Here is a 27,949-nt window from a genome sequence, read left to right on the forward strand (position 1 = left end):
TGATAACAGAATACAATTTAAACAATGTACAAGCATGCTGTTAACAGCTGTCCTGGATTTTTTTTTATATCAATGCAATATAGTCTCTCTGAATTTCTATTTTGTTTGCAAAGCAGTTTTTTTATTCACCGAAAGGCTTAGTAATAAAGTCACATGGTATGACAATTCTAACCAGACAGGAAAGACAGAGATGTAAATATTATGAACTCTGAAAGGAAATAACCCAAAAGAGGGACTGTAAATATCTGTTCTGTTTACCAAAAATAAAATACTTCATGGTTTCCTTCCTGAAATATTTCTTTTAAGTATGCTAAAAATAGGAATGCAAAATTCTAAGACCAGAAAGTACATCTTTGATACCCTTCACTTGAAGGTACCTGGGTTTTTATGTGATGTAATGTATTTATTTATAATCACTGTTGTCCCAACTAACGGCATCTGTTGTCTTACTATATTTACATGAGTGTGTGTGCACTTTGCTGTACATGTAGGAAAAAGGAGAACAGAAGGAGAATAGTAAACATCCAAATTATATATCTGAGTGCTCATAAAGTAAATACTTTGTATTTCTCTTCCTTTCCTTTCACATGATCTCTTCTAATATGACTTGTTTGGAAGACCTTACAAAGAAATCTTTTACTCAAATATGTTCATTGCCATTCTTTCACTTAGGATTTTCCTCATTCTGAAAACAATGTATTGTTGGCCCAGCCCTGTTAGTAACACTTTAAAGAAACCACAAGATCATGGGTACACCCAAAAACAGTGAAGTGATTTCAATTTGGCATTGATAACAGCTTGCTGACTGGCTCAAAAGATGTTCTGAGCTTCTCTGCCTCCACTTAGTAGGAAATGAATGGAAGTGACATCCCAGGAAGCTTAACAGGGCTCACAGCCTCATGTTTCTTAACATTCCTTAACAGAGATGCTCAGAGTTCAGTGCAGACTAAAGAACACTCTTGATAACTTAACTGAGAGTGAGTAAAATTTTTTGTAAAGGTCTTCAATTAATATATATGGATATATATCTTAGATATATATAGATATGTATGAATATATATATATCTTAGATATATATGTATATATTATATATACATATATATATGTATATATATATATATATATATATATATATCTATATCTTGAACTTATGGCCTGAGCACTGTCCCTGGCTTCTTTTTGCTCAAGGTTAGCACTCCACCACTATGCCACATTCCCAGCCCTTAATTATTTTTATACCCTTACAGTACTGTAAGTACTAATGATACTGAACAGTGTGGAATGTATTCCAGGTCTGGATATGTCAATTCCTTTGTTGGATCTGGAAACTAAGAACTTCACTAGCTCCCTCTCCTTGTTTCAATCCTAATTGCCTTTCTACCTATATAATTTTACACTGGCTTGAAGTTTTTTGAAGTTGATAGAAGAAAAATAGAACTGGAATAATTTCTGGACTTACAAAAGAGAGAAACATGCTGCTTTTCTTCCTTGTCCAAGTAATATGGGCATTTCTCAGAAATGGATGTGTGAACATGGACCTATTGTACATGTTTTAATTAAATGACAATCCTACTGTCTCTTCTGGAAGCCTGTTTTCCATTACTTTCCCACTGAAATATTTAAAAGATTATTCTTTTCCTCGTCTAATGACCTCCTGGAGCTCTGATTTATTTGTATTCAGTAGTACAAATAGATCAGCATTGATGTGATTCAACAGAAAAAAGAAATAAAAGGGAAAACAGAGATAAGTAACTGGAATTTGCTTTTATTTGTACATTAACCACATTGGCATAAACCATAAGTTCTAGAAAATTCATTGAAGTGCTATTGATAAGGCAAAAAAATCCATTGTAATGCTATCATTAAGTAATGATGAACATGAAAGATGATGACAGGTGAATCTGCTGGGTGATATAAGATAACAGAAATACCATGAAACCATTCTAAATTTCCCAGTAAGAGGAATGACCCCAGGAACAGTCAGAATAATGCAGCCTGTAAATTATATGGGAATAATATATTAAAAAGAAATAAATTGTGTCCAGAGATCAGAATCATTTTTGCATAGATTGCTAAGTCTGTATGAACTACACAACTTTGGAATTTCTTTGGCACTAACTATCTGGTATGACTACAGTATGGTATGATTATCAGTCAGTTGGTCTACTTAACAAAGAATTCCAAAACCCCACTTCTCACTTTGCCCTTTTCTCCTCACTCATGCCTGCCTTCCAGAGAATCTAGGCGAGATCTAGTGTAGTAAAATCCCTCACTGGTTATGCTTTGTGGAGTTCAACACTGTCAATGGTGATGATAAGGACATGAAATTTCACTGTTGCTGAGGTAGATAGGGATCAATTCTTCCCTTGATTTTCCTTCACATGTTGGCTTCTACTCATTGTTTTTTCAGATGACTAGTCCTGTTTTCTTTGAAGTTTTTTGATAAGATTTTCTTTCCTTTTGTGTCACTGGGTTTGTCGGGTTTTATCACTGTGACAAAAATACCTTTGAGAATCCTCTCCAAAGAAAGAGGAGTTTTATTTCAGAGGTTTCATTCCATGGTATCTTTACCCGGTTGTTTAGACCGTGGTGACTATATGACTATATCATGGTGGAAGGGTATGGCCATAGGGGCCTTTTCACCTTACAGTGACCAGGAAGTAAAGAGAGAGATAGGAAAGGGTCTGGGATTTCAATATGCCCTCTGAAGGCGCACCACCATTAACCTAACTAGGTAGCAGTAACTTTAATTGTGTAGTACTTATTTGGAAATGGAAGTACATCATTGTAGATGTAACTGGACAATGTTTCCTACGATCGTCTTAGACTCTCTATTAGCTTTTTGTCAGTCTTTAACTCTAAATACCATGTCTTTTCTGACCTGAACTACTTCAAAGAATTATATGAAATAGACTACGCTGTTTTTTTTTAATTCCTTAATAAATTTGAGACTGTTTCTGCCTTTTGAAATAATGTTGAGCCCTGTTTTTCTTATTGCTTTAGCACCTTTGTTATTCCAAACAAACAGATGCCTGTATGTTGTTTGTTGTTGTTGTTGTTACGTAAGAAGTGATAACTCTTCCCAAAATTCAGTGACTTAAAGCAAAAATCATTTATTATAGTCCATAAGCCGTTAGGCCATATAACCTTGGCTGGATTTGATAGTCAATAAAATTTCAGAAATTGAACCTAGGTAGAATATTTTCTTTATTTACCATTTTGAGAGATAGTTTTTTCCTATATTATATTGTGTGATGAATACTAATCTGTTCTTGTTGTCAAGGTAGTGAAATTCATATTGGCAGATGAATCACACAGTCAAGCTTCTTATTTTATTTTTTAGTTCATGGGACTTGAATTCAGGGCATGGGCACTGTCCCTGAGCTCCTTTTGCTCAAGGTTAGCTCAACCACTTTGAGCCAAGCTCCACTTCTGCTTTTTGGTGGTTAACTAGATGTAAGAGTCTCAAGGACTTTCCTGCCTAGACTGGTTTTGAACTGGGATCCTGAAATCTCAGCTTCCTGACTGGCTAGGATTACAAGCATGAGCCACTAGTACCTGGTCATCAAGCTTCTTTATAGAGAATGAAACTCAAACCAATATCTCTTAGAAGACCAATTTTCAAGGCCTCTAATTTGTTAGCCAATTAGACTTCACTGTTTTTCCAGCAAACTGGAAATTACTGTGAGCACAACACTGATTTATAGGTAGCAGTATGATAGGAATATGGTCACTTAAATACAAAATACATAAGTATCCACCCATGGTTGGAAAATTATACAGACTAAGATAGGGGTTGTTAAACACATATTTACAGTTTGGATACTGAGGTATCCACTAGTTTGACTAGCTGCTTTGAATGTAAAGAAAGAATTTGTAGAAAGTATGTATTTGCATTTAGGTTCATTTAAAGAGGACGCTATCAAAAGTTCCTTTATTAATTAATGTGTAGTGATTTAAATGTATATAGAAAATACTTAACATTCCTTTTTATTTTCTTGAAAATAAAAGTTTTTAGAAGCAACGAAGACTTGCAAAATAGTAATATCAAAGGGGGAAATGGTTTGAAAATAATAGTCAAATTTAAAAAATAAAACATTTGAATAATAATGTTATAAAAAGGGCAAAAGACAAGTGTATATTTTGGCATCAAACCCCTAAGCCACTTTGGAGTCTTTCTGGTTATCTATGTAGATGTAAAAATGACTTATCTTTGCTTCTCTGAAAGTCAAATGAGATAAAGAGAAAAAGCTAAGTGTATGCTTTAATTTTGTTTTCCTTGTCCAAATCCTTTTCCTAGAGTCAGAGAAGACGAAAGATAACTGTATTAAGATAATCAAAACAACACAAAGATACTCTGTATCTTTTCAGTGATTATATGAACTATGTTCATGAAACCTCAAAATAACATGAAAAAGAAATGATTGGTATATCAAAACAAGCTTTGCGGGCTGGGAATATGGCCTAGTGGTAGAGTGCTCGCCTCGCATACATGAAGCCCTGGATTTGATTCCCTAGTACCACATATATAGAAAAAGCCAGAAGTGGCGCTGTGGCTTAGGAGCTAGAATGCTAGCCTTCAGCAAAAAGAAGCCAGTGCTCAGGCTCTGAGTCCCAAGCCTCAGGACTGGCAGAAAACAAACAGACAAACAAAAAAAAACAACCTTTGCAAAGCTCTTAAAATGTAAGCGCATACCATTAGAACTAATTATACATATAGAGTGGTACATGACTATAAATATTTGCATATATGTATACAGTTAAAATACAGACCATCTAGTAAGTACCAATAGACCCTTACTGGATTACAAACTGAAGCTGTGTTTGGTTACTGTGCAGAAACGTCTATTTTCTTAAATTCCAGTTAAATAACCATATGTGAGTCTGAGTAAGTGCCAGTCTCTTTTGAGCCTTTAATGCAAGCCTTTAAGTGGTGCTTATTAATTTTCTGGGTGTTGAATAACAAAAGCATCTATTGATAGAGCTGTTGATTTCCTACTGAGTATCAGCAGCAGCCATGCTTTAGCAGTCTTGTTATGAGATGGAAGGAGCTTGGGGTCAACTTGTGAACATTTATCCTTTGAACATGAAGAAAAGCTTGGTATCAACAGAGGCCATGAATAGCATCAAGGAGTGATAAGATATCCTGTGAAGCAATGTCAACAATGTATTCCCCAAAGAATATCAAAGTTCTAGGAGGGGAAATGGATTAGTTCTCTGAAATGATGGTTTTTTTTCCCTCATTTCTACTCACTTTTGTAACAAATAATCTTTAGGGTGAAAGCCAAGCTCTACAATAATTATTGTGTAGCAAATAGTGTTCTGAATAGATGTGGCGACTTTCCATGTGGATGAATAGATGCCCTGGACCACTTCAACAATTACATTTCATTTTTCTGTGTGGTTGACTTGCTTCTCTATTTTTCTCACTACAATGACATATATAACACGCACAAGGGCAAAGCCCTGGAAAATTGCAATTTTCCATTTTAATTGGAGAGTCAGCCTGGTTATGTCAACAGAGCTCTTGACAAAGTGGGTCTAGCTTCCTTCTCTACTTATGAAATTCTGGCCCTGAATCCTTTGCCAAGTATTTTCTTCCTGAGATCTGGTATGAATGTTTCTCACAAATTTTTCTATGTCTGCAGTTCTAATTTTCATTTCAGTTCTGATAATGATAAAATGAGTAATGGCAGCTGTTCTTTATGAAGCTCTCTCTCTCTCTTTCTCTCTCTCTCTCACACACACACACACACACACACATTTTGTGGACATTAAAAAAATCTTTTCATTTCAGGAAGTCTTTTGCTTTGGAGAATAAATAATTTTCCCATGTTGCATTACCTCTTGAAAATAATTTACTTTCAGATTTTTAGATTATGATTGGAGAGAGGACTTCTTCACATTGGAAAATGAAAATTTTTTCAATATTTTCATATTGCATTTAAATAAAAGCAGTATGGAGTGTGAATTTTTGTGGAATACAGTTGAATTGCATTCAGGTTATGGGAAAACCACATTCATGTGCAAGAAATACAAGTGGAGTAGAAATCGAGTCTATGTACTGTGCTTTAATCGAGATTATTATATAAGATTCCTGCTCAAAAACAACAACAGCAACAACAACAAAAAACTATTAACTACTTCACCAGATGAGGCCAGCTATGCAGAGCAGTAGAAGTCTGCTTGGGTTCATAAACCAGATGGTTTTCATTAGCCAGAAACCTTAAAATGAGATAAATCCACAGAAGCAAATAAGCTATAGATCTGCACCCTCTCCTTGCCTACCAAGCCTTTCACCCAGGGACACAGAGAGCTCCTTGTTCCTTCTGCAGAGTAGTTGGGCTTGTGGGGCGGAATGCTGCCAAGACTGCTGTATAAGGAATTTTGATCTTCTTGATGATAATAAAGAGAGGTTTTTTTGGAGAAAAAGAACACCAAGTTTGAAAAGCAGCAGGAAAACTTGTTTAAGTAACTGGCTTCCCACTGAATCGTAAATTACAGCCATGGTCAGATAGGTTTCCAAGTTCACGTCTGCAGTTTGATCCAGATCTATATACTTGTTTTTATTATGTTTATATCTGTCTTCCATGTTACTCTGATTTCTAGCTTATTTGCTGCTTGGAAAGCTCATTTCATTTCAGTCGTCTACCTCCTTAAGTTGTTTTCTGGTAGAAAAGGGTTGTTTTTTTCCCCCCAAAATATTTCCAGTATTTTTAAGTGGAATATGTACCTTTCTGCAGTTGAGAACATTCTGTAGGCAGCTGCTAGCTATGGAGCCTGTGCATGAACACTATTGTTGTAGCCAATTATTTTACCTATTGTCATCAAACATTGTTTTCTCATGGGAAAGTACCTCCAGTTTTATGATGTCAGTGGAAAACCATACAAGTTCCCAGAATTGTATTTTATATTTACTTTTCCAGAAATGCCTATATCACGAACAACCATTTATGTACATCAAGGTTTATATGCACCATTTATATATACCAGAGTTCTAAGTGTTATCTTAGATTTCTACACAGTAATCTTAAGTTACCTTAGCTGGGTAGTTATTGAGGTGGTTGGTTCTCAATCTCAGGGCTTCAGCAGACTGCGATGTGAGGTGTGAAAAATAAGCCCAAAAAGGAGAGAGACAAGCTAGGAACAAAGGTTTATTTACTTTTCAAGAGAGCCAAAGGGGCCAGATATCATATGCAATGAAAGATAGATAGATAGATAGATAGATAGATAGATAGATACATACATACATACATACATACATACATACATACATGCATACATACATACACAACACACATAGAGATACATCTATCTATTTATTAAGAGACATATATATTTATAAAAGGTAAGAGTAATTATCTTTAGGATGACTATGAGAGTATACATTTTTATTGACTTCAAATATTCTAGGGCCCAAAGATTTCAACATTATGGATATGTCTCATAAATGGGTCTAAGTAGAATTATGATTCTACTTATGATTTTCCAAGCCATTTCTTTGAAGCTTCTTTCAGGGAAAGGGATGTGATTGTTAGGCTCTCAGAAGGACAGCCAAGTATTATCATCTCCCTCCCGTGTGGCCACATTCCTAATGTTGGTGCTTTCCTCTTGACTGGATGCCTGGGAAGTGGAAAGGGGCCAACAGTGTGCCTTTGTTTCAGAAATGGTCTATTTTTGTGAGTGAAGATGCTATTGGGCATTGAATTACTCAACTGAATCAAGGATATGTTACTTAAAACATAGGGTTCTTTGCAGGTGTGTTTCAGTAAGAATTGGAAACCATTTGTATTCAGATAAACAGCTATTGTTGGTTTGGAAAAGAATTTTGCCCCGGAAACATGGTGTCATGATTTTAGGATTTGTGAAGGCCCTTTTGTAATGTTAAGTGTAATAAGATGTGTGTGTATGTACAATTGATTTGTATAATTTTTTTTTTTTTTTTGGCCAGTCCTGGGCCTTGGACTCAGGGCCTGAGCACTGTCCCTGGCTTCTTCCCGCTCAAGGCTAGCACTCTGCCACTTGAGCCACAGCGCCGCTTCTGGCCGTTTTCTGTATATGTGGTGCTGGGGAATCGAACCTAGGGCCTCGTGTATCCGAGGCAGGCACTCTTGCCACTAGGCTATATCCCCAGCCCGATTTGTATAATTTTTACTGTAATTTGCTGTGACTATTGAGGAATGAAAGTTTAAACTCATGAATTTAAGTCTAGTTGATAGAAATAGGGTATGTTAATTATCATGATTCACTGTCTTAACAATCATCTTAAATCTAATCTGGTGGAAAACATGAAAGGAAGTGCAACATGTGTTTTCAAGTCAAAACTAACAATGTTGAAGTTAATAAATCATTAGGTTATTACAGTGATGTAATTTATTTAAAGAAATGTGATAGGTTTTATGATAGATTTTTAACACAGTAACCAATTTTCTTACTCTGCCAGGAACTTGCTTGGTTTTAGCACCAAAAAATTGCTGCACTAGAAACTTAAATCCTGAACAATCTGGATGGTTGATCATCTTATGTTAGGGCAGGGACTTTGCCTCATGTACGGCTTTATCTTCCAAACTGATTCTTGTTAATTTTTTTATTGTTATTATAAAGGTGATTTACAGAGGTCTGGTTACAGTTACATAAGTCAGGTAAAAAGGAGTACATTTCTTTTTGGACACTGCCACCCCTTTCCCTGCTCTCTCCCAATTTTTCCCTCCTGTCTCCACCCACAAGCTGTATAGTTCATTTTCAACCTCCTGTCTTGTGAGTACCACTGCTGCACTTGTTCACCTTTTGCCCCTCCATTTCAGTGCTCCCTTCCCCTCTGAAAGATGGTCAAACAAGTAAGACAAAAGGAAAAGCAAAAAAAGCAACAACAATCATTCGTATCCATATCCTGAAGTTCATTTTGATAAATATTATTTTATATGATCAACTCAAACTGAATATTGTAAGGGAGATGTAGAATGGTGTAGGTAGCAGTCTAGGGAGGGACTGTGACTTGGTGGAGCTGACATCCCCTTTTCCTGGGAAAGTTGAAATAATGGCGCTGGGAAAGCAAATACCTTGTTGATGCTGGAGCAGACCGGTGCAGGGGATGGGCACCCTCTCCCCTTGAGTGAGGCAGGCACTGACTCAGCCAGGCCAGAACAGCTGAGACCCACCAAAAGGACCATAAAAGAGGGACCCCATGAGTCTACAGGGGAGCTACTGATTTGGGGCCCTACTTCTCAGTTTCTTTTTTTTTTTTTTTTTTTTTTTGGCCAGTCCTGGGCCTTGGATTCAGGGCCTGAGCACTGTCCCTGGCTTCTTCCCGCTCAAGGCTAGCACTCTGCCGCTTGAGCCACAGCACCGCTTCTGGCCGTTTTCTGTATATGTGGTGCTGGGGAATCGAACCTAGGGCCTCGTGTATCCGAGGCAGGCACTCTTGCCACTAGGCTATATCCCCAGCCCACTTCTCAGTTTCTTACACCAAGAAGTATGTCATCTCCTCCTTTCCTTGCCGAGAAGCAGGTGGATATAAGACTTCCCATGGCATAAGATGACCATCCCAGGCAGGAGTTGGGATTGAAGGCTTATACTAACCTACCAATAGCTCCCAGATGGTTTTCTGCACTTTTGCCTGGCATCTCACTCACAAATAAACCTTGCCTCCACTTTCACTTCTCCTGCCTCATAATTCTGACTGGTGGGAACTCCTTTTTGAAGGAGTCCATTCTTTTCATGTTCAACTGGTTTGGCTCTTGTATTATAGCTCTCAACTCCTAATACTTATGTTCTTTCCTTCAATTCCTTGTGAGCTTGAGGCAATGAACCCCAAGCCCTAGACAGTATCAGTTTCCTAGTATCTATATTGTGAGAAGACTGTAATGAGCTAGACTCTTTAAGTAGGTGAAAGAGAAGCAATTTTAGGAATAATATATATGGTAGAATTGGAGAGTAGTAAATTAATAAAATTATAGTAGAGAAGAGCTAGGATAATTTATTAAATGGGAAGGGCTGGAGGCACAGCTCAAGTGATAGAGTTCCTGCCTAGCAAATACTTAAACCCTGTTACCACCAAGTAGAAAAGTATGGTCAATGAGTGTTTAATTCACAAGAGTCTTTGAAATTTGACCTGGAAAAAGTTATACTAAGTGAAGTGAGCCGGACATGGACTCTATGGTCTTCCTTATAGGGAATAACTAGCACAGGTTTAGGAAAGGCACAGCAGAGGATCACAGGAGCCCAATAGCTATACCTTTATGATCACATAAGATAATACTAAGTGAAATGAACTCCATGTTATGGAAACGATTGTTGTAACTACTTTCAATGTGCCACGTGTAACTGTAGCTTCTATTATTGATGATCTTCTTGTATCACCTTCCTGTGGTTGTACCTATACTTTCTCTATATCTTATCTGAGTATATTGGAAACCGGGTATACTTCTATTAGAACTAGGAAATTGGAAGGGAATACCAAAATCAAGAGACACAGGGTAAAAAAAGACAAACAACTACAAAAGCAATACTTGCAAAACTGTTTGGTGTAAATGAACTGAACAACTCATGGGGGGGGAGGGAAAGGGGAAGGGGGGAGGGGGGAATGAGGGATGAGGTAACAAACAGTACAAGAAATGCCTAATGTATGAAACTGTAACCTCTCTGAAATTCAGTTTGATAATAAAAAATATATATATATAAAAAAGCTAGTGAACAATGAAGAAGAGGTACCAAATTTCAACATGGATCAGTTAACCTGATATGCTATTAAACAAAGAAAAGGAAAGAAAAACAAATACGTTTAAAATAAAAGCAATGTTAAAAAAATTTGTGATTAATGCATGAAATGAAAACAAGATTTCTCTAGAGTAGGAAGTCACACCTATTTATTTGATTTTGCCAAGGATGCTGGTTTGTGAGCTACAACAATAGAATTATACAGTCACAAAAGAGATTGACACACAACACCTAAAATCCTTCTGTTTAGCCCTTAAAGGAAAAAATGTGTCCTTCCATAGGGCAGTAAATGGAAGTACATTGAAGTGCTTTATTGTTGTTGTGTCTTGTTTGCTGTTTTCTGTAGCGGAGTTCAAAGGCTGACAAGTTCAAAGGTCTAACAAGGAATGTTGGAGATAACCAGCAGTATATTCAACCACAAATATAGTGGTTTAAAACAAAGGTAGTTATTTCCATTTGCGTGGCTAGGAATTGAGAATGTCCTGTAGATGATTCTGGCTCTGGATCTCTTGCGATTGCAGTTCTGTGTCTTCTGCAGTGATGCCAATGCATGACTGTTGTTGGCTGTAGCTTTTCCCCAGCTTCCTCACATGGTGGATGTCAGGAGAACCAATCCTCACCCTCTGGACCTCTTGCACAATGCTGCAGAATGTTCTCACAACATGGTGGCTGGCCTCCCTCACAGTGAATGCTCCCAGAGAACAATGAAGAATCCTAATGCTTTTCATAATCTTCCTTTGGAAGTCACACATCGTCATTCCTGTTTAAATGGTACATAGACAACCCCTGGTGCATTGTGGGAGGGAACAGCTCCCACAGGTCTCCCTTGAAGGAGACCTCATAGATCGCAGGAAGAAATTGTCAATTAAATGTTCCTTGAAGGGAGGAAATGCAATCAAGTGCATATGTCTTAACTGCAGATAGCAGTGATAGTAAGTTATTAGGGAAATAGAAGTACAGGGAAATTTTGAGATTGAGAAGATAGAATTTATTCACCAGCTGTGGCAAAGGCTTATTCATTTCTCTTTAAGGTACCAAGATAGGGAATCTTTGGGATAGGAATATGTTTGGAAGAAGAGCAGAGTGTAGTAATGTGTTAATATAATGGAGATTCCATTTGCAAATTATTATTTCTTTGAGAGAAGGGGCTTCTTGAGCATCTGCATACTACAGAGTCTAGGCCACAGGTAATAGGTGCTATTTGAAGTAACTTTCTTGCCATATTTCTACTTGTACCATTTCAATTAACTTAACATAATTCATGTTCTGATCTTACAGATCAAGGCACTGAATTTCCTTTTCATCTCTCAGGAGAGCTATGAAAGTTTAAACTCATTCACAGTGTGTTCTGCCTGGGCTGCTGTTTTGCCTCTGGTGGTTGAATGGGACTGTTGGTCTTCTGGAAGTTGTAGGAGGTTGCAAGATGCAGACGTGGGGAGGCTGAGGTATCCCAGGTCTTTTGCAGATGATCTTACAGTGAGGCCTCGGCTGCTTCTTGAAATGAGTCACCTAAACATCTAGCATTGGAGAAGCATGAATTAGTTAAACATAGAAAAAGTTTCTGGAAACTCTGGCAGCAGCTCTTGTATCCAGGACTTGTTCAGTACAAGGTTCAGTTCATTTTGTTTTGTTCTTCCTAAAGCATAAATCCTCTGTTGTGGTTGGACAAAGTGTGCGTGAGTCACCTCACCTCTTGATCAAGAGGCATGGGATAAATAGACATGTTAATTGTCACCCCATTGTACAAGCATTTAAAAAAAATTAAAAAGTGATAGGATATGTGTGCGTGTGTTCATGACTTGGTCTATTTCTCTGGGAAGAAATGGCATGAAATGTGATCGTTTGAACTGAAATCTTTCCATGGAGTTTTCAGTGTTGGATTTTTGTCTCCTGCAAACCATTTTGGGAATGATTCAAACTATTATGGAATCATCCAGAACTTAACTACATGGATGGTTGCTATTGGAAGTTTGTTCTTCCTGGCATGGATTGCTCATATGCTTTAGCAGCTGGATTTAACAAGGGAGGAACGTGTGTTTTACTGTGCCTTTTGAATTTTTTGGTTTGAAGTGACTCTTGCTCTTGGTATCTATTTTTTATTTCTTGGAGAACCAAATGAGTGAGGTAACATATTTCAGAGCTTCCATTTTTTCTTTAAAAATATTTGTCTAAAAGTTATACCTGTGCACAGACTCGTATTTTCTAAGTTGTATATTGCCTATAATAGTCATAATTAAGACTAATTTTGTATTTGCTAGTCAACAGAAGCTCTGCTGAGTTCTAAACAAGAGGTTAGCTCCTTGAGGGACACTGCTACCTGTAGTATACCTGAAGAGCTGAGGGAGTAACAAAACAGAGAATATTCTAAGGAAAACCATATGAAATATCCACCATTGTCACATTGGCAAATGCTGCAGTGAATTTTTCTGTTCAGCACTGACAATGCTGTCTGGCATATGCTAACTAATAAGGCACTTGTTCTTAGTGTTGAGAGGTGGGACACATGTCAACACCAAGCCTGGTCATCAGGCAGGGACTGGCATTGTGCTTTGTGTGTCTGTCAACTGGTGGTTATTATGAGAATCTGGCTTTCTCTGCAGGGATTGTGTTTATTTTAGAAAGTCATCTTTCTGCACTATGGGAACCTTTCAGCAGGTACTGCTAAGTCTTCTGTGGAAAATCATGTATTATTTCTTAATGAATAAATTCCTTTCTGTATTGTTAATGTCTTCCTCTACTTCAAGATCCCCACCCCAAACAAAACCAACTTTATTTATTATAGGTTTTAGAAGTCTCTATATTACATACAATAGTTAACCCAAAAGAATCCTGAAGGTAGGGCTGATGTATAATTAAAAATTAACAGTAGTAGACTCTTTGATAGTGCTAACTGGTTCCCATTTCTTTAAAAAAATTTTTTTTAATTAGTTTATATTAGTTCTACAATGAGGGATTTCATTTTAACATTTCACACATCCTATTCATGTTCTAGAGTTGTGGATTTTGTAATTGACTGTGGCTTCTTCTTTTTTGTTTTTATAGGTTCCCACTGATGGCAATGCTGGCCTGCTGGCAGAGCCCCAGATCGCCATGTTCTGTGGCAAACTGAACATGCACATGAATGTCCAGAATGGGAAGTGGGAGTCCGATCCATCTGGGACCAAAACCTGTATTGGAACCAAGGAGGGCATCCTGCAGTACTGCCAAGAAGTAAGTCTTGAACTGGATCAGCCGATGTTTCACATTAGAGATTTATATTTATTTTTTTAATTTCTTGCCATAAAAATCTTACTTCCTAATGATTTTCCATACCGTGAATATGTTTGTGCTACAATTTGCTTATGATGTCGTATTATGGCCATGAGTAATACAAAGTTTGAAAAACTTTTGCGATTCCTTTTATCTTTAGGCTGTTTCCTTTGAGACTGTCTAGTCATGGTATGTTGGTTAAAACTGTTGGAATTTTTTTTTGTTTCTTGATGTATGTAATAGTTTATTTATATCTATTTATATTCAGTTTTGGTTTTATACTCCTTTAATAATTTCACCATTTGAGAATGCAGTCTGTATATCAAATAGAATTGGCATAGAATTAGAATAGAATTAAATTGGCATATAGTAAGTGCACACATTTATGGGATATACAATGTGATATTGTAATTCATGGATACAGTATGTCGTTATTTCAGATTAATTGCTACTATGGCCTTAGATGCTTATTATTTCCTTGTTTTTAGGAATATTCCAAGTCCTCATTATGAGCTGTTTTGAAATATTCAAATAACTGTTTTCAACTATTTATCCTACTATGCTATATAATGTTATTTATCCCAGGTAGTACGCACCACTCTATACTTTAGCCATCTTCCAAACTCTAATAATCACTACTGACAATCACTTCTCAAATAATTTTTTTTAAATGCTGGAACACAAGTGCAGTGAATGATGTTGACCAAGTCCTTCTTTCCTGGGGAATGCCTTTTTTGGTATACTTGTATCATAGGTTATACTTGTGATTGTCTGCCTTTAGTTTAAGTAACAAATAACCAGGTGGTTTTAACATTTGTTGGTTCTGTGAACTCTTAGACTCTAGGAACACCCCTCCTTTCCTGCTGTACCCTGAGATCCTACTCATTCCAGTTAGCTGCACTTTCTGTTTTAGTGTGTGGTTTGGGCTGGGCTAAGCCATGGAGAAGTACTTTTTTAGTTCCAGTCCTTGGCAGATTTTTGGTGGCCCTGGGTTGGGAGAGAGATGGGGTATGGGGACTAGTAATCTTGGATTTCTCCTGACTCTTACAATTCTGATATTCTCTGTTTATCACATATAGTCACTGAGTAAGAAAGGAAGATCCAAAATACCAAGTCTTTTGAGCCATTTGAATGAGCTTGTCTTTATTCTCTAGGAAGCCACTCGAGACATATATTGACTTATTTTTTTAAAGACTGGGAGTGACTGAATTTCATTAAGGTACGCTTGTACTGTGTCACTTCTCCACCTTACCTGCTGGAGCTTCTATTGTCTGGGCTTTCTGTATGTGGTAGCCAAAAGCCAAAGATAATATTCATAAAGGTATAAAATATAACATTAATACATTTTATAAATTTTAGTTTATATTGTTTATGCCTGCAATACTTTTCATGTTGAAATACTTGCCTATTAGATACCTTGTCAAAATCATAAAGACATTACATTACAACCTTAATTAGTTAAAACTAATTTCACCTCTTTATTTTTCACATAGCTAGAAGGAAATTTTAAAGAAAAACAAGAAGTTTGTATATATTGACATTAAGCTATTTTACTAATTCCTTCCCATCCCAGACGATCAGTGAGTCTAGGCTTAGTGGATCTTAGGTCCTATAATCTAGTAAGTGGGGAAGGAAGTAGATTGGGGAGCCCTAATAAACTGTCCCTCAGATCTTTACTGATGGGTGGAAATTAAGGTTGTTTGGAGCCTTTTAAATAAGAGAATTGCTTGATGTCAGTGGCTCAGCCTGCAATCTAAACTACTCAGGAGGTTAAGATCTGAGGATCACAGTTCAAAGCCAACCCAGGCAGAAAAGTCCATGAGACTCTTATCTCCAATTAACTACTAAAAAGCCAGAGATGGAAGTGTAGCTCAAGTGATAGAAGGCTAACCTTGAGTTGAAAACCCTGAGAGCACCAGCCCAGAATACAAGCCCTAGTACTAGCCAAATACATACATACATACATACATACATACATACATACATAAAAAATAACAGTCAGTGACTCCCTCTTCCTCAAAAAGCTATCTCTAGGAGCCAAGGATGCACTGATAAATATAGCACAGAACCTTTATTTTTCTGGGTGTGGGTTTGCTGGTTCTAAAGCTTGAGTTCAGGCCCTGGGCATTGTCCTTGAACTTTTTTTTCTCAAGGGTAGCACTCTACTACTTGAGCTATAGTTCTACTTGTGCCTTTTTTTCCCCCACTCTCTCGTACTTTTTTTGGAGAGAAGTGTCTCAAGGACTTTCCTGCCCTGGTTGGCATTGAATAGCAATCCAGAGGAGCTATTTTTAACAGAGGGAGAAACCATAATTTTAGCTGCCTTTGCCAACTAACCTTGAGTTTACCAAAGCACCAGCTGCCATGCCAAGCACTCACCCTTAATGGTGCCTCTTGGGAAGAACCTGGGAAAGGACCTCCTGGGTGAACTCCAGTATGTAAGGGGAATCTAAACTCCATCCTGAATGGAGGGTGAGCAATGACAAGAGAGACCAGTTAAGAACCAGGAGGTATTATGCACCTCCATTATTCTGTAAGCCATGCTAAGTTAATTACCAGACAGGGGAAATAATGAATTTACACGTATAGTACAAATTGGCAGTGGCTCTTATGTGACAAGTCCATACAAAATGAGCACACATAGAAAGATTTCATTCACTTAACTTCTTAATGAGGTCTTCATCAAGTGTTTGATGTTAAAACTGGCCTAATTTGACTTACTGAGATTGAGATTTAAATTATTTTCTTATCACATTTCACTTGTAAGGCTTATAAGCGAGCATCATCTGGAATGACCTGGAATAATATCATGGAATTGAGTTCCATGGGACAAGCAACACTACATTGCTATCAGGAGTCAATGGTGCTGAGTTTACAGTGTGGAAATAGCCTGTTCACTTATCCTCAAATAAATCAGAAAGACCTCAGTAGGATGGGCTAATCCTATCCCACTCTGTCCTCAGGATCTGGAAGACGACATCTGCCTTTCACCGATAAGACACTGACCCTTTACTGGTGGACTTTTTTTTTGCACATTTACCTAAGTTTTGGATGTTGTTCTTTAGCCACATAGATAGATAGATAGATAGATAGATAGATAGATAGATAGATAGATAGATAGATAGATAGATCTGATTTATCTAATAAAAGATCATCGCTTACCTTTTTGAAGGCCATTTAGAATAGCTTGGAGGAAGTCAAAATCAGATTTTAGTAGGTTGCTACAACAGTGATATAAATGGTTAATCCAACAGCTATATAGTCTTTGAGTAAAGATCTAGAGGCAAAGAGATTCAGGGCAAATTATGGCAAAGGGAAAGTGTTTTTAATGTTGTTTTTAAAAGGAAAGGAAGTTAAGGGAAAGGAAGGTTAAACAAAATTGCTAAACAAAATCCTTGTTAACTCCATGTCAGTTAAGAACTGGATTTTTGTATCTGGAGAGGGGGGTGCTGGGCCAGAGCAGGGTGGTGCACTCCTATAGTCCCCTATTTAGGAGGCTGAGGCAAGAGAGTTTGAGGCTGACCTAGGTTATGTTGCAAGATTGTGTATTTAAAAATAAATAATTACATTTAAATTTTATATGAGTAAGAGAGAGAGACAGAACTAGAAATGAAATCAGAACCAGTGGAATAAGTGACTGAATTTTGGTAATGCTGAGGACATCTTGTTCAAGGAAGGGAAATGGGAAAGTAGTAACACCGGGTTTTATTAGGCAGTTTTCATTGCCTAGCAACAAAACCCACTGAACAACGTGTTTGTTTAGAGAATGCTTCCTATACATATAGATCAATGCTGAAGGGAAGAATCCTGACATAGGGGATAGTTTTTCTTCCTACTTGGTCTCAAACTACCATCCTCTAAATCACAGCTAGGATTACAGGTTTGGGTCACCAGTGTGCTGGCTTAAATGGCTCTTCTTAATTTATTATTTCCAGACATTATGCTTACTACTGGTGAATGGCTTATTGGGGTATAGAATTTCAGGTTAGTAAGTGTTTCTGTTTTGTTTTGTACCATGAAGGAATTTTCCCAGTGGCATCAATTGTGCAAATTCATTCTTGTCTTTGTTTTTGGTTTGCTTGTTTTGTTGTGTTGTGGGTTTTTGTTTTGTTTAGGGCAGGCACTCACTGTGTAGCCCAGTTTGGCCTTGTGATCTTCCTGCCTCTACTTTCTTGGTGTTGAGATTGCAGGTGTACATTACCAAGCCTGGCCTTACACTTCTTTTTATTTATTTTTTAATACATAGAAAGCCTTTACTGTTAGTCTAAGAAGCCACAGCTACTAGTTAAACCAATACTATTACCACAACTATGCATTTAATGCTCTTTTTTTTTTGTCATAGTAGTGAATTTCCCCCCCCCCCCCCTTATGCCCTTACTGTATCCCTCTCATGACCCAAACACATATTTTGGAGGCAGCTGGCTGAGTCAGAGAGACAGCTGTTAGCTGCCTGTGATCTTAGGACACAGGGGACCAATGGAACTCATGATTTTGACCTCATTTTGACCCTTTGCTAACCACTTTAACTCACTTGTTAAATTTGTTTTTCCAAAAGATTGCTTTAACTTGTATGGTTGGTACTTAGCTAAGTATGATATGTTAAATGTTAATACTTTTATTGATGCAGTATATAGCCCGTGTTGTTTGCAGTCTCATGTTCCTCTCAGTTTGTATCTCTGGTTATTGGAATTTAAAATATTATCACTGAGTGTCATTTTTGCCACTGTGATTTATCTCTATCCTGTACAAGGCAAGGTGTAAGAGAAAAAGGAAAAATGGAGTATTATACCCTATTAATAAGTCCTTACTAGAATTAATTGAGAAGATAAATTCAAACTTATGATTTAATTTGCATGTTTGTTTTATCCGTATGTTTTGTCTATTTATCTATGATTGCCTTCAACTGTTTGGTACCCAAGTATTCCTGTATTTTTCCCAATCATAGTAGTTTCCCTTTGCCTACTCACTGTTTAAAGCACTTGGTCTTTAATTTGGGGTGTTTTTGTGTTGGTTTTTTTTTTTCATTTTTGTTATACTTTTTATTTCCACTACTTGAGTTTTTCATCTTCTTTCATTTCATCAAGTAAGTATTGAGTACTGCTAAACTAAGTGTGTTCCCCAAAATTCATAAATTGAAGCCAAGAGCCAATGGTTCATGCCTGTCTTCTCAGGAGACAGCAATCTGGAAGATAACAGTTTTAAGCTAGCCTAGACAGAAAAGTCTATGAAACTCCATCTCCAGTCAGCTAAAAAATATGTTCGAATTGGAGGCATAGCTCAAATGTAGAATGCCAGCTATGCACAAAAAAGCTGAGCAGGAGCTTGAGTCCTTGATTTCAAGCCCAGATGTTAAACACACACACACACACACACACACACACACACACACACACACACACAGATCACAGGTTGAAACTAACTCCCTTTGTGGTGGTATTTAGAGACTGGACCAGCCCACTCTCTCCTTTGCTCACACAAAAATCATGTGAGAATATATAAAAAAAGTGATCGTGAGCCCTGTCATTAAAGCTACCCAGACTGTGGTATTTTGTGGTAGCACTTCAAGCTGACCAGACAAGGACCCTGCCTTGGCTTATATAGGCAAAATCACTAGAGACCCAAAGTGATGCCAAAATGACATCAGTAGAAATCATGTCTCACAAACTGTTTAATCTGACACCTTAGCTCTGACCCAGAACATGCTAGTTATCATTAAATACTACTTGTATAAGACCTGCTTTGGGAACAGAGATTGAGGCAGGGTGGGCAAAGGCTCTACACTAAGGAAGCCTCTCCTACAAAGGAACCTATGGTTTCCTTCTTTACAGACTATTTATTTCCATAGTTTGAATTCTAAAGGCAGGAATTGGGGAGTAGATTTCCTCTTAATTTATTTTTAGCCAATGAAAATGCAGGTAGTCGTGATAGATAATAGATACTCAAAAGTAGAATGATAAATGTCTACTGTAACTTTAAATATTTAGCTGTAACATCCTAAACAATTATGCAATCTAAAAATATTTAACAGACAAAATCCCTAGATTGTTCTTTATGGCTTTGACATTACTGTAGTTTGTATACAGTAATAAATGGCCACAACTGTGGCAATTTAATTTAAAAAAAAAAAAAAGTCTTTCTTCTATATGAATGCCACAAAGTGCTGACATTATGAAAGTGACTGAATATAAGAATATAAATTATTAATTAACAGCATAAAGTAGCTCCTTACCTTAGTGTGAGCTGTTATAATAAGGAGTTTCTAAGTCTAAGTAGAAGAAATGTAAGATAATAACCCCCTTGAGAACATATAATAAAATTTAAAAACAAAAATTAGAATTGTTAAATTTTATTCCATTCTTTCTTTTATATGAAATGAAAACTTAAAAACACATGGTTTTATGTTAAAAAAAAAAGTTTGGGAAATAAGAAGCAAAAAGGAATTGTACAATTTTACATCTGTAGAATCTATGTCATCCCAAATTTATAGTTCAAGCAAATTTAGCTAAAATTTCTTGAATACCTTCAAGGACAAGATTTTTATGATAGCCACTGCTAAGAGAGGAGCTGCCATTCTTTTTTTTTTTTTTTTTTGGCCGGTCCTGGGCTTTGGACTCACGGCCTGAGCACTGTCCCTGGCTTCTTCCCGCTCAAGGCTAGCACTCTGCCACTTGAGCCACAGCGCCACTTCTGGCCATTTTCTGTATACGTGGTGCTGGGGAATCGAACCTAGGGCTTCATGTATGGGAGGCAAGCACTCTTGCCACTAGGCCATATCCCCAGCCCCGGAGCTGCCATTCTTGATACTAAAGAGATCAGAAGTATTCAGTTCCACATAATTGAGAATAGAAGTTAGAAAATCTCAAAGATGGGATGTGGCTGGGCATTCTGGCCAACACTTAGAAAATTAGCTCATTTCTAAGGGTAGGTTTGATTGGGGTGGGGAGAGGAGAATACCAACCATAGAACAGAAGCATGGAAATGAATGTAGATCACCTTGCATTCAAGGATCATTCAAGGGTCACCCTTGCCATCCTTACTTTTTTTCCGTGAGTCCTTGACAGGATGCCTTGATATACTGTGATAAAAGTCATCACTCAACACCAAAGCAGTCTTGGAATGACACCTATCCAGTGTCAGAGCATGCTGGCTATCACTTTATAACAGGAATAGGTAGGCAGGCATAAAAGCTAACTATTATCAATTAAACGAGGAACTCTATAGTAGAGCAGTGTTAAGGAGAAAATTAAAACATACTTTGTCACCCTGCATCCCTAATACACAGACTCTGGGAAGCCAGATAATTTTCTAAAGGTCTTGATGGCTCTGGTAACTGATACTGGGTTCCACCTGGCTCTGGTGGAACCTTTGGGTAGGCTCAGTTCCAACACCTATTTAATTAGCTAGTAAAGGAGAATGTGATTTTACTTATCTCTTTTGTTATATTACACACACACAACATACACAGTGAAATTTTAATTCTGAGAATCAAACCCAGGGCCAGCCAGGCTTTTAGACAACTTGTTTACTACTGAGCTACATTGCCAGCACATGTTTTGTTCTCTACAGCTAACAGCATTTGCTATTCCTTTAATCTCACTGCTCTAAAGGAGTAGTTGTTTTGTCTATAGGTTAATAGGACCAGTGAACAAAGCACAACCAGTCTCAGTGTCTGTTACATGAGTTTAAGAAAACTGTATTTTATGTTCATTTCTATTCTAAAATTTTATACCCAACATAAGTTCATGGGATTCCCAGACAAGACACAAGATTCCTTCCTTCCTTTCTTTCTTCCCTCCCTTCCTTCCTTCCTTCCTTCCTTCCTTCCTTCCTTCCTTCCTTCCTTCCTTCCTTCCTTCCTCCCTCCCTCCCTCCCTCCCTCCCTCCCTCTCTCCCTCCCTCCCTCCTTCCTTCCTTCCTTCCTTCCTTCCTTCCTTCCTTCCTTCCTTCCTTCCTTCCTTCCTTCTTTCCTTCCTTCCTCTCTCTCTCCTGACTTTCTTTCTTTCTTTCTTTGTTTCTTTGTTTGTTTCTTTCTTTCTTTCCTTCTTTCCTTTTCTCTCTCCCCTCTCTCTTATGCACACACTCATACACACATACACACATACATGCATGCATACACACATACCTTCTACAATAATATTAAATTAACACTAAACCACAAATGATCTTTTCAGTCTAGAAGTATACTGTTTACACTGCTATGATCTATTATGTGACAGCTGTGGCAGATTCATCATTTTGCTTTATATATTCTCAAGCTCTGTATATTTAAGATTAGCCCATAAATAATAGACATGTAAACCTTGCAGTTTTTGCATTTCAAAGGTCCATAGTTCATATGAGACAGTTTTATGTTTTTGTCATCATTTAGCTCTGATGGTTTTTTTAAAATCATTTATTTAAGTAGTTGTAGAAGAGGTTGCAATTTCATAAGTTAGGTATAAGTTCAATTCTTTGATCAGTGTCAATTGATTTTTGGACTAGATGGATTGGGCTGTCTAGATATGAGTATGGGTATGTTCTATGCATTAGTGATCTATGTAGGTATAAGGATTACTTGCATAGACCATGGGATTTGTAGCTGACAGACTGGAGATGGGAGGGAACATGGGTCTGGCTGTGTGTACACACATGCATTTTTGGCTTTCACATTCCTGGACTGTCCTGTTTGGGTGTCTCCTCCCCCTTCCTCCCCTTTTGTCTTTACATTGAGCATTTTGAAAGTACAATGACTTGTCAGTCAAACAGTGTTCTTTGGCATTTTCCAATTCAGAATGGGAAAGCGTGACTGTGACAGTGTATTCTTATACAGTGTCAGAAGCAGAATTGGGCCAGATGATTGGGAAATGCACCAACTCCCTGCAGCATTTTCCCCTTTTCTTTACATAAGGCTGCATTGTGCAGCCAACCCTGCTCAGACGTCTGTTATTGCTGTGCTGTTTCATCAGCTGCCTGTTGCCTCTCAACACCTCATTAAGTTGCAAGCAGAGAAGACTTCCCAGCCTCCAGCGCTTTCTCAATTAAATTGGATCTTCTGTTTTCAACATTCCTCATTATTGACAGAATTGAGGAACACAATCTAAAAGGGGTGATTTTTCTTCATGTCTCAGAAAAATTTCAAGTGTGTCATTTAAAAGTAGCTTGAAAGTTATGATTAAGGTAGAGTCTCCAAGTGCTTAGCAATAGCACCTACTTTAGCGATGTTCTAATTTCATCTTTTGCAAACTGGAAATTGTTCACTTGAGGATTATGTGACCTGATATACCTGTAGTGTTTGCAATGATGTCTGGCACATGGTAAAGCCTCAATTACGATATGCTTTGCATATTCTTTACTTAAGTATGTTATTTCAAAAGGAATAGAACAAAAAAGATGAAAATTTCCACACTCAGGCTACCTTTATATAAAACTTGGTTATCCTTTTTTTGTTGTTGCTTTGTTTACTTTTTTGTTTTGTTTTTAGACAGGTCTCACTATAGCCCAGGCTAGCCTTCAGTCCTCCCACTTCAGCCTCCCAAGTGAGTGGGGTTATGAATGTGTGCCATTATGCCTGGCTAGGGCTTGTGAATGTGTGTGTGTTGTGTGTGTGTGTGTGTGTGTGTGTGTGTGTGTGTATTAGGCACAATAATAGGTTTACCATTTGTATCTTGGACTTTGGCTCTTGCTTTTATATTTACTGTATAAAATTTAACTGTACTAGCAATGAAAACCAGGATTTTTACACCCTACGTCCCCATACCTCACATGTTATATGCATTTAAAAATCTGTTTCCTTCCAATTATTTTTTTAAGCTTTTCATCTTGAAATGCTAGTTGCATGTATAAGGAAGATTAGTAAAATGAATCCCATGGACCACTGACTCACTTTCAATCGTTATCAGATCTACATAGTCATGTTTCTGGGAAAGTCTGGGATATACAGATTTTTGTGTTTGTTTTTTAAATAGCATACTTAGTTGTAGAAGGGAGATTTCATTATTATATTTCTATGAATCTATACAATATATCTTGATCAGATTTACACTATGTGTCACTCCCCTATTCCACTCACCCTTCTTTAAAACAATTTTAGTAGGTTTTATTTTCATACATGTAAATGAATGACTTTGACTTTTTTTGTCCTCCTATTCCCCAACAGAACCTGTTTTCCTTCCCTGCCATTAACTTACCTGTTAATTAAAAAAACAAATCAGTGTGTATTAATTACACCCAGTGTTTTCACTATGGTATTTTAGACATTTGTATACAGATTCATTATTTCAACTACTGAGGGTCTACATCAATTTTGACAAAACCACTGCAGAATTTTTACATAATCAGTTTAACTGATCTCTGAACTAAATGTACTGAAACATTTTTTAAATTGACTAGCTGACATAGATAGTTAAGTGATTTATTAACCTGTGTATTTTCCAGCATTTTCCACAAAGAAATAGCTTTAAGAATTTGGTTAAAATTATTTTCCAGATTGTCCATCTAGAAAGAACAATAGACAATTAATGTTCAAAATTAGTAGTGACCCCCCTTTCCTCAGTTCATTAGCCTTGTTTTCAGCTTTTTATTGACCACATTTGATTTTGTGTTCTTGACATAACCTTGGTTATCTGGAATTGAGTTGTATAGGAGTAATGACTGAACATTCATTGCTTGTCCCAAGTGGCTTGTTTGCAAAAGGAATTTTTCTCTTAATATTGAACATTAAATTATACAGATCTCTAAGAACATGAGTTAGAAAAAAATAATAACATATATCTATATAACTACATGTTCTTGGCTTCCTTAAATATCATCAATGTCATTTCTTGTTTTGCGTATAGAATAAATGTCATCTTGCTTAAAATTATTATATTTCCAATTTGGAGAGACAGAAAAGGAGTCTTCATATTGTGAAAAATTTAGAACAAAAATGTGTTGCTGGTGACCAAGTGTTAAAGATAATTTTTGTAGTAAATGAATCTACTGAGACCCTAATTATAACCTTTAAATATGAATATAATATTGTTTCTCCTTGATCACTTTTCTAGATGTTAGCATTAAGAGTATTTTCAGTTCTCTTTAAAAAAATTCTTCTATGTACTGATATCATAACTTTCAAAGAGAAGACATTATTCTGTGGCCAAATAGATTGGCTACTTTTCAGATTCCTAAGCTTGCCCTGACCAGCTCTGTTAGTCTAAACCCAAGCCATGCTTCTAGTTCTTCCTAAATGTTTTCCTGAACTTTGCAGTATTAATGATAATATAGTTCTTATATAAGATGCTCTTAGATATGTAAAATGCTACATCTGCTTCAAAGAACAATATTGGAAGAGTTATTTTGTTCAGAAAGCTTATGATCTAATAACAATTTAGAGCATTCTACTTAAGGGTGAAATTCTGAATGGTTTCAAAACTGAACTTGAAATAGAAAATATCTCTCAAAACTGAACTTGAAATAGAAAATATCTCTCAGATTCTACTGTAGTACGGGCTACTGTGTAGAAACATAAAATGTATCACATCATCTCTGCCTTCAAGGAGTATGTACATATTCTAATGGGACAGGAAGTCATACAGCTCTCCTTGGAGGTAGGAAGTAGCCAGTGGTTGGGTATTATGATAAGATGCAGTGATCTGACAAGGAAAAAATGGGTGCCAGGAATGGGGGAAGCCCACAGATGTACTAGTGAAGTAAGCCTTTCTCCTTAGGGTCTCTTCTATGTAGAGGAACTTGAAACTACTAAAGTAGCTTATATTTTAGAAAGGGGCTGAGGTATCACTCAGAATCCAAATGCATGTGCCAAGACTCAAAAGTGTTATAACCAGGCCCTATCTGATCCTTTGTCTGTCTCTTACCTTACTTTCTCTCTCTGCATATTTTCCTATTTTCTTCCCTAGACCAGCCTGCTTTGTTCACCTGTGCGTGCTGTGACTTAATCTTAATATCCAGTCAAGTCTTCTCACCTACTAAGCTTGGATGTGTATGTGTTCACAATTCTGAAGGAAGAGGGTTGCCTCCAGTCTGCTACAAGATGGAGGTGCAGAGTTCAAATGTTCACTAACAAATCAGCTTTAGGATGGCTGTGATTGGAGCACCACAGAGAGGAGGAGGCGGATGGCAGTCTCCTGACAGCCTTAAAGCCAAAGATAATGGATATGGGCACCACAGGGATGCATTGCGGTGCCACCTTGTGTTTCTTGCTGGGGATGTGGTGCAGATATGTCCTTAACGTGAATGTGAAGCACACTGTGCTAGATCATAACACACTCCCAGAGGAGAGAGAGATGGATGACATTCCTTTATACTGTAGTGCAAGTTTCTTTACATAGATGGTCCTCAGTGGGCTTGAACATTTAAAATGTGACATAAAAGTTTCCTTGGAACACAGTGAATGCATGTATACATGAGATTACTCTGTGTAGCTATAATTCAGGAAGATTTGTCAACATTAGGGTGCCTATTTTTTTAAGTTGCTGACCCATTTGGCTTCTAGCTGCTTCTAATATGGATAATTTTTGAAAAGTTATGTATAAGTTCTACTAAAAATTTTTTTTGATAATCAAGAAAATAATTCAGATTTCACATAAAGCATTTTAGAAGGGACTATATTTACTATTTGTTGTATAAGTAAATTATTAGAAATGTCTGTTACAATAACTATATATGTCTGTGAATATGTGCTTGTGTATGTGATTTGGGTTGGAAAAGTTATGTAAATGAAATAGCTTTATTTCTGATACTAAGATTTGAGATATCACAAAGAAACTATGGAACATTGAGCTGACACTTGTATGTAATTATGGTAAAAGTGATCTTCTCAAGATATGACGACATGTGTCCACTTAGTTTAATTTTTATTCTTGACTAAATGAAGAACTATGCTATTTTATCAGCATAAAACTGCATCTTTGCCCCTAGGATTGACTGGGGCAATTTAATGAAAAATAGTATTTGTTATTTTTGTTAAATGTGATTCATAGCTCTTGTTTTGTTAGCTGGGGAGTTGCTTATGCATACAGTTGTATCTTTCTGGGCTTCCACAGAGATTCCTTCAGTTTTGATTTTCATCTCCCTTTTTATAAACTATGTGATTTTTTTTTTTTTTTTTTTTTTTTTTTGGCCAGTCCTGGGCCTTGGACTCAGGGCCTGAGCACTGTCCCTGGCTTCTTCCCGCTCAAGGCTAGCACTCTGCCACTTGAGCCACAGCGCCGCTTCTGGCCGTTTTCTGTATATGTGGTGCTGGGGAATCGAACCTAGGGCCTCGTGTATCCGAGACAGGCACTCTTGCCACTAGGCTATATCCCCAGCCCCTATGTGATGTTTTGAACAGCAAAACCTAATTGTCTTTTGGTAATTCCAATGTAATAGCTTTTTAATTCTGGATAAAAGTAACTGGCTCAAGTTGAAGTTACTGCTTTCATTTGACTGATTAGAGCAGTAAGCAAATTATACCTGGAATTTAGGCAAATTATGCCTGGGCTTTCTGTGGTTCAGATTTTATAATTTCTATATATTTTTGCATGTTAACCATTTCTACTGTCAGTGATATGGAAAGAGAATCTGAAAGAAGTCCAAAGAACAACACATACTTTAGTTAGCCAGTCCTCCCTCCCTTCTTGCCTCCCTCCCTCCTTCCCTCCCTCCCTTTCTTCCTCCTTCTTCTCACCTTTTTGTTTCTTTCTTTGTTTCAGGCATGCTCAGCAAGCATTCTACAACTTAAGCCATGTTGCCAGTCTTTTTTTTTTTTTTTTTTTTTTGCCTATACTTGATTTTCAAATATGTCTTTAAACTTTAGCCCCTGGCTTGCCTTGAACCACCAAGTGGCTGAGGTTACAGGAATGAGCTACCATGCCTGGCTCTACCCTAGATTTTATTGGACATACTGGAATTAAATTCTGTTTGGCTGTTTACTCTTCAAAGCTTTGGAAATGCTTAGGAAGGAAGTGTGTTCTTGGGCTTTAACTTATCAGTATACATTCCTACCTGTATAAATTTTTCAGTCTAATAA

At 37.2% G+C, this 27,949-nt stretch overlaps 1 protein-coding gene across 6 annotated transcripts in view; it reads left to right on the forward strand.

Annotated features, from left to right (window-relative positions):
• The window catches only part of LOC125351537 (amyloid beta precursor protein), a 198,353-nt gene that overhangs the window by 34,455 nt on the left and 135,949 nt on the right, over window positions 1-27,949 (forward strand). For all 6 annotated transcript variants that reach the window (XM_048346371.1, XM_048346372.1, XM_048346367.1 and 3 more), the window contains exon 2: window positions 13,759-13,926. In XM_048346371.1, coding sequence (XP_048202328.1) covers window positions 13,759-13,926 — 168 coding nt within the window. The remainder of the gene's footprint in view (window positions 1-13,758; window positions 13,927-27,949) is intronic.

The sequence above is a fragment of the Perognathus longimembris genome, chromosome 5, assembly GCF_023159225.1.
Source record: "Perognathus longimembris pacificus isolate PPM17 chromosome 5, ASM2315922v1, whole genome shotgun sequence".
In the NCBI taxonomy this organism is placed as follows: domain Eukaryota; kingdom Metazoa; phylum Chordata; class Mammalia; order Rodentia; family Heteromyidae; genus Perognathus; species Perognathus longimembris.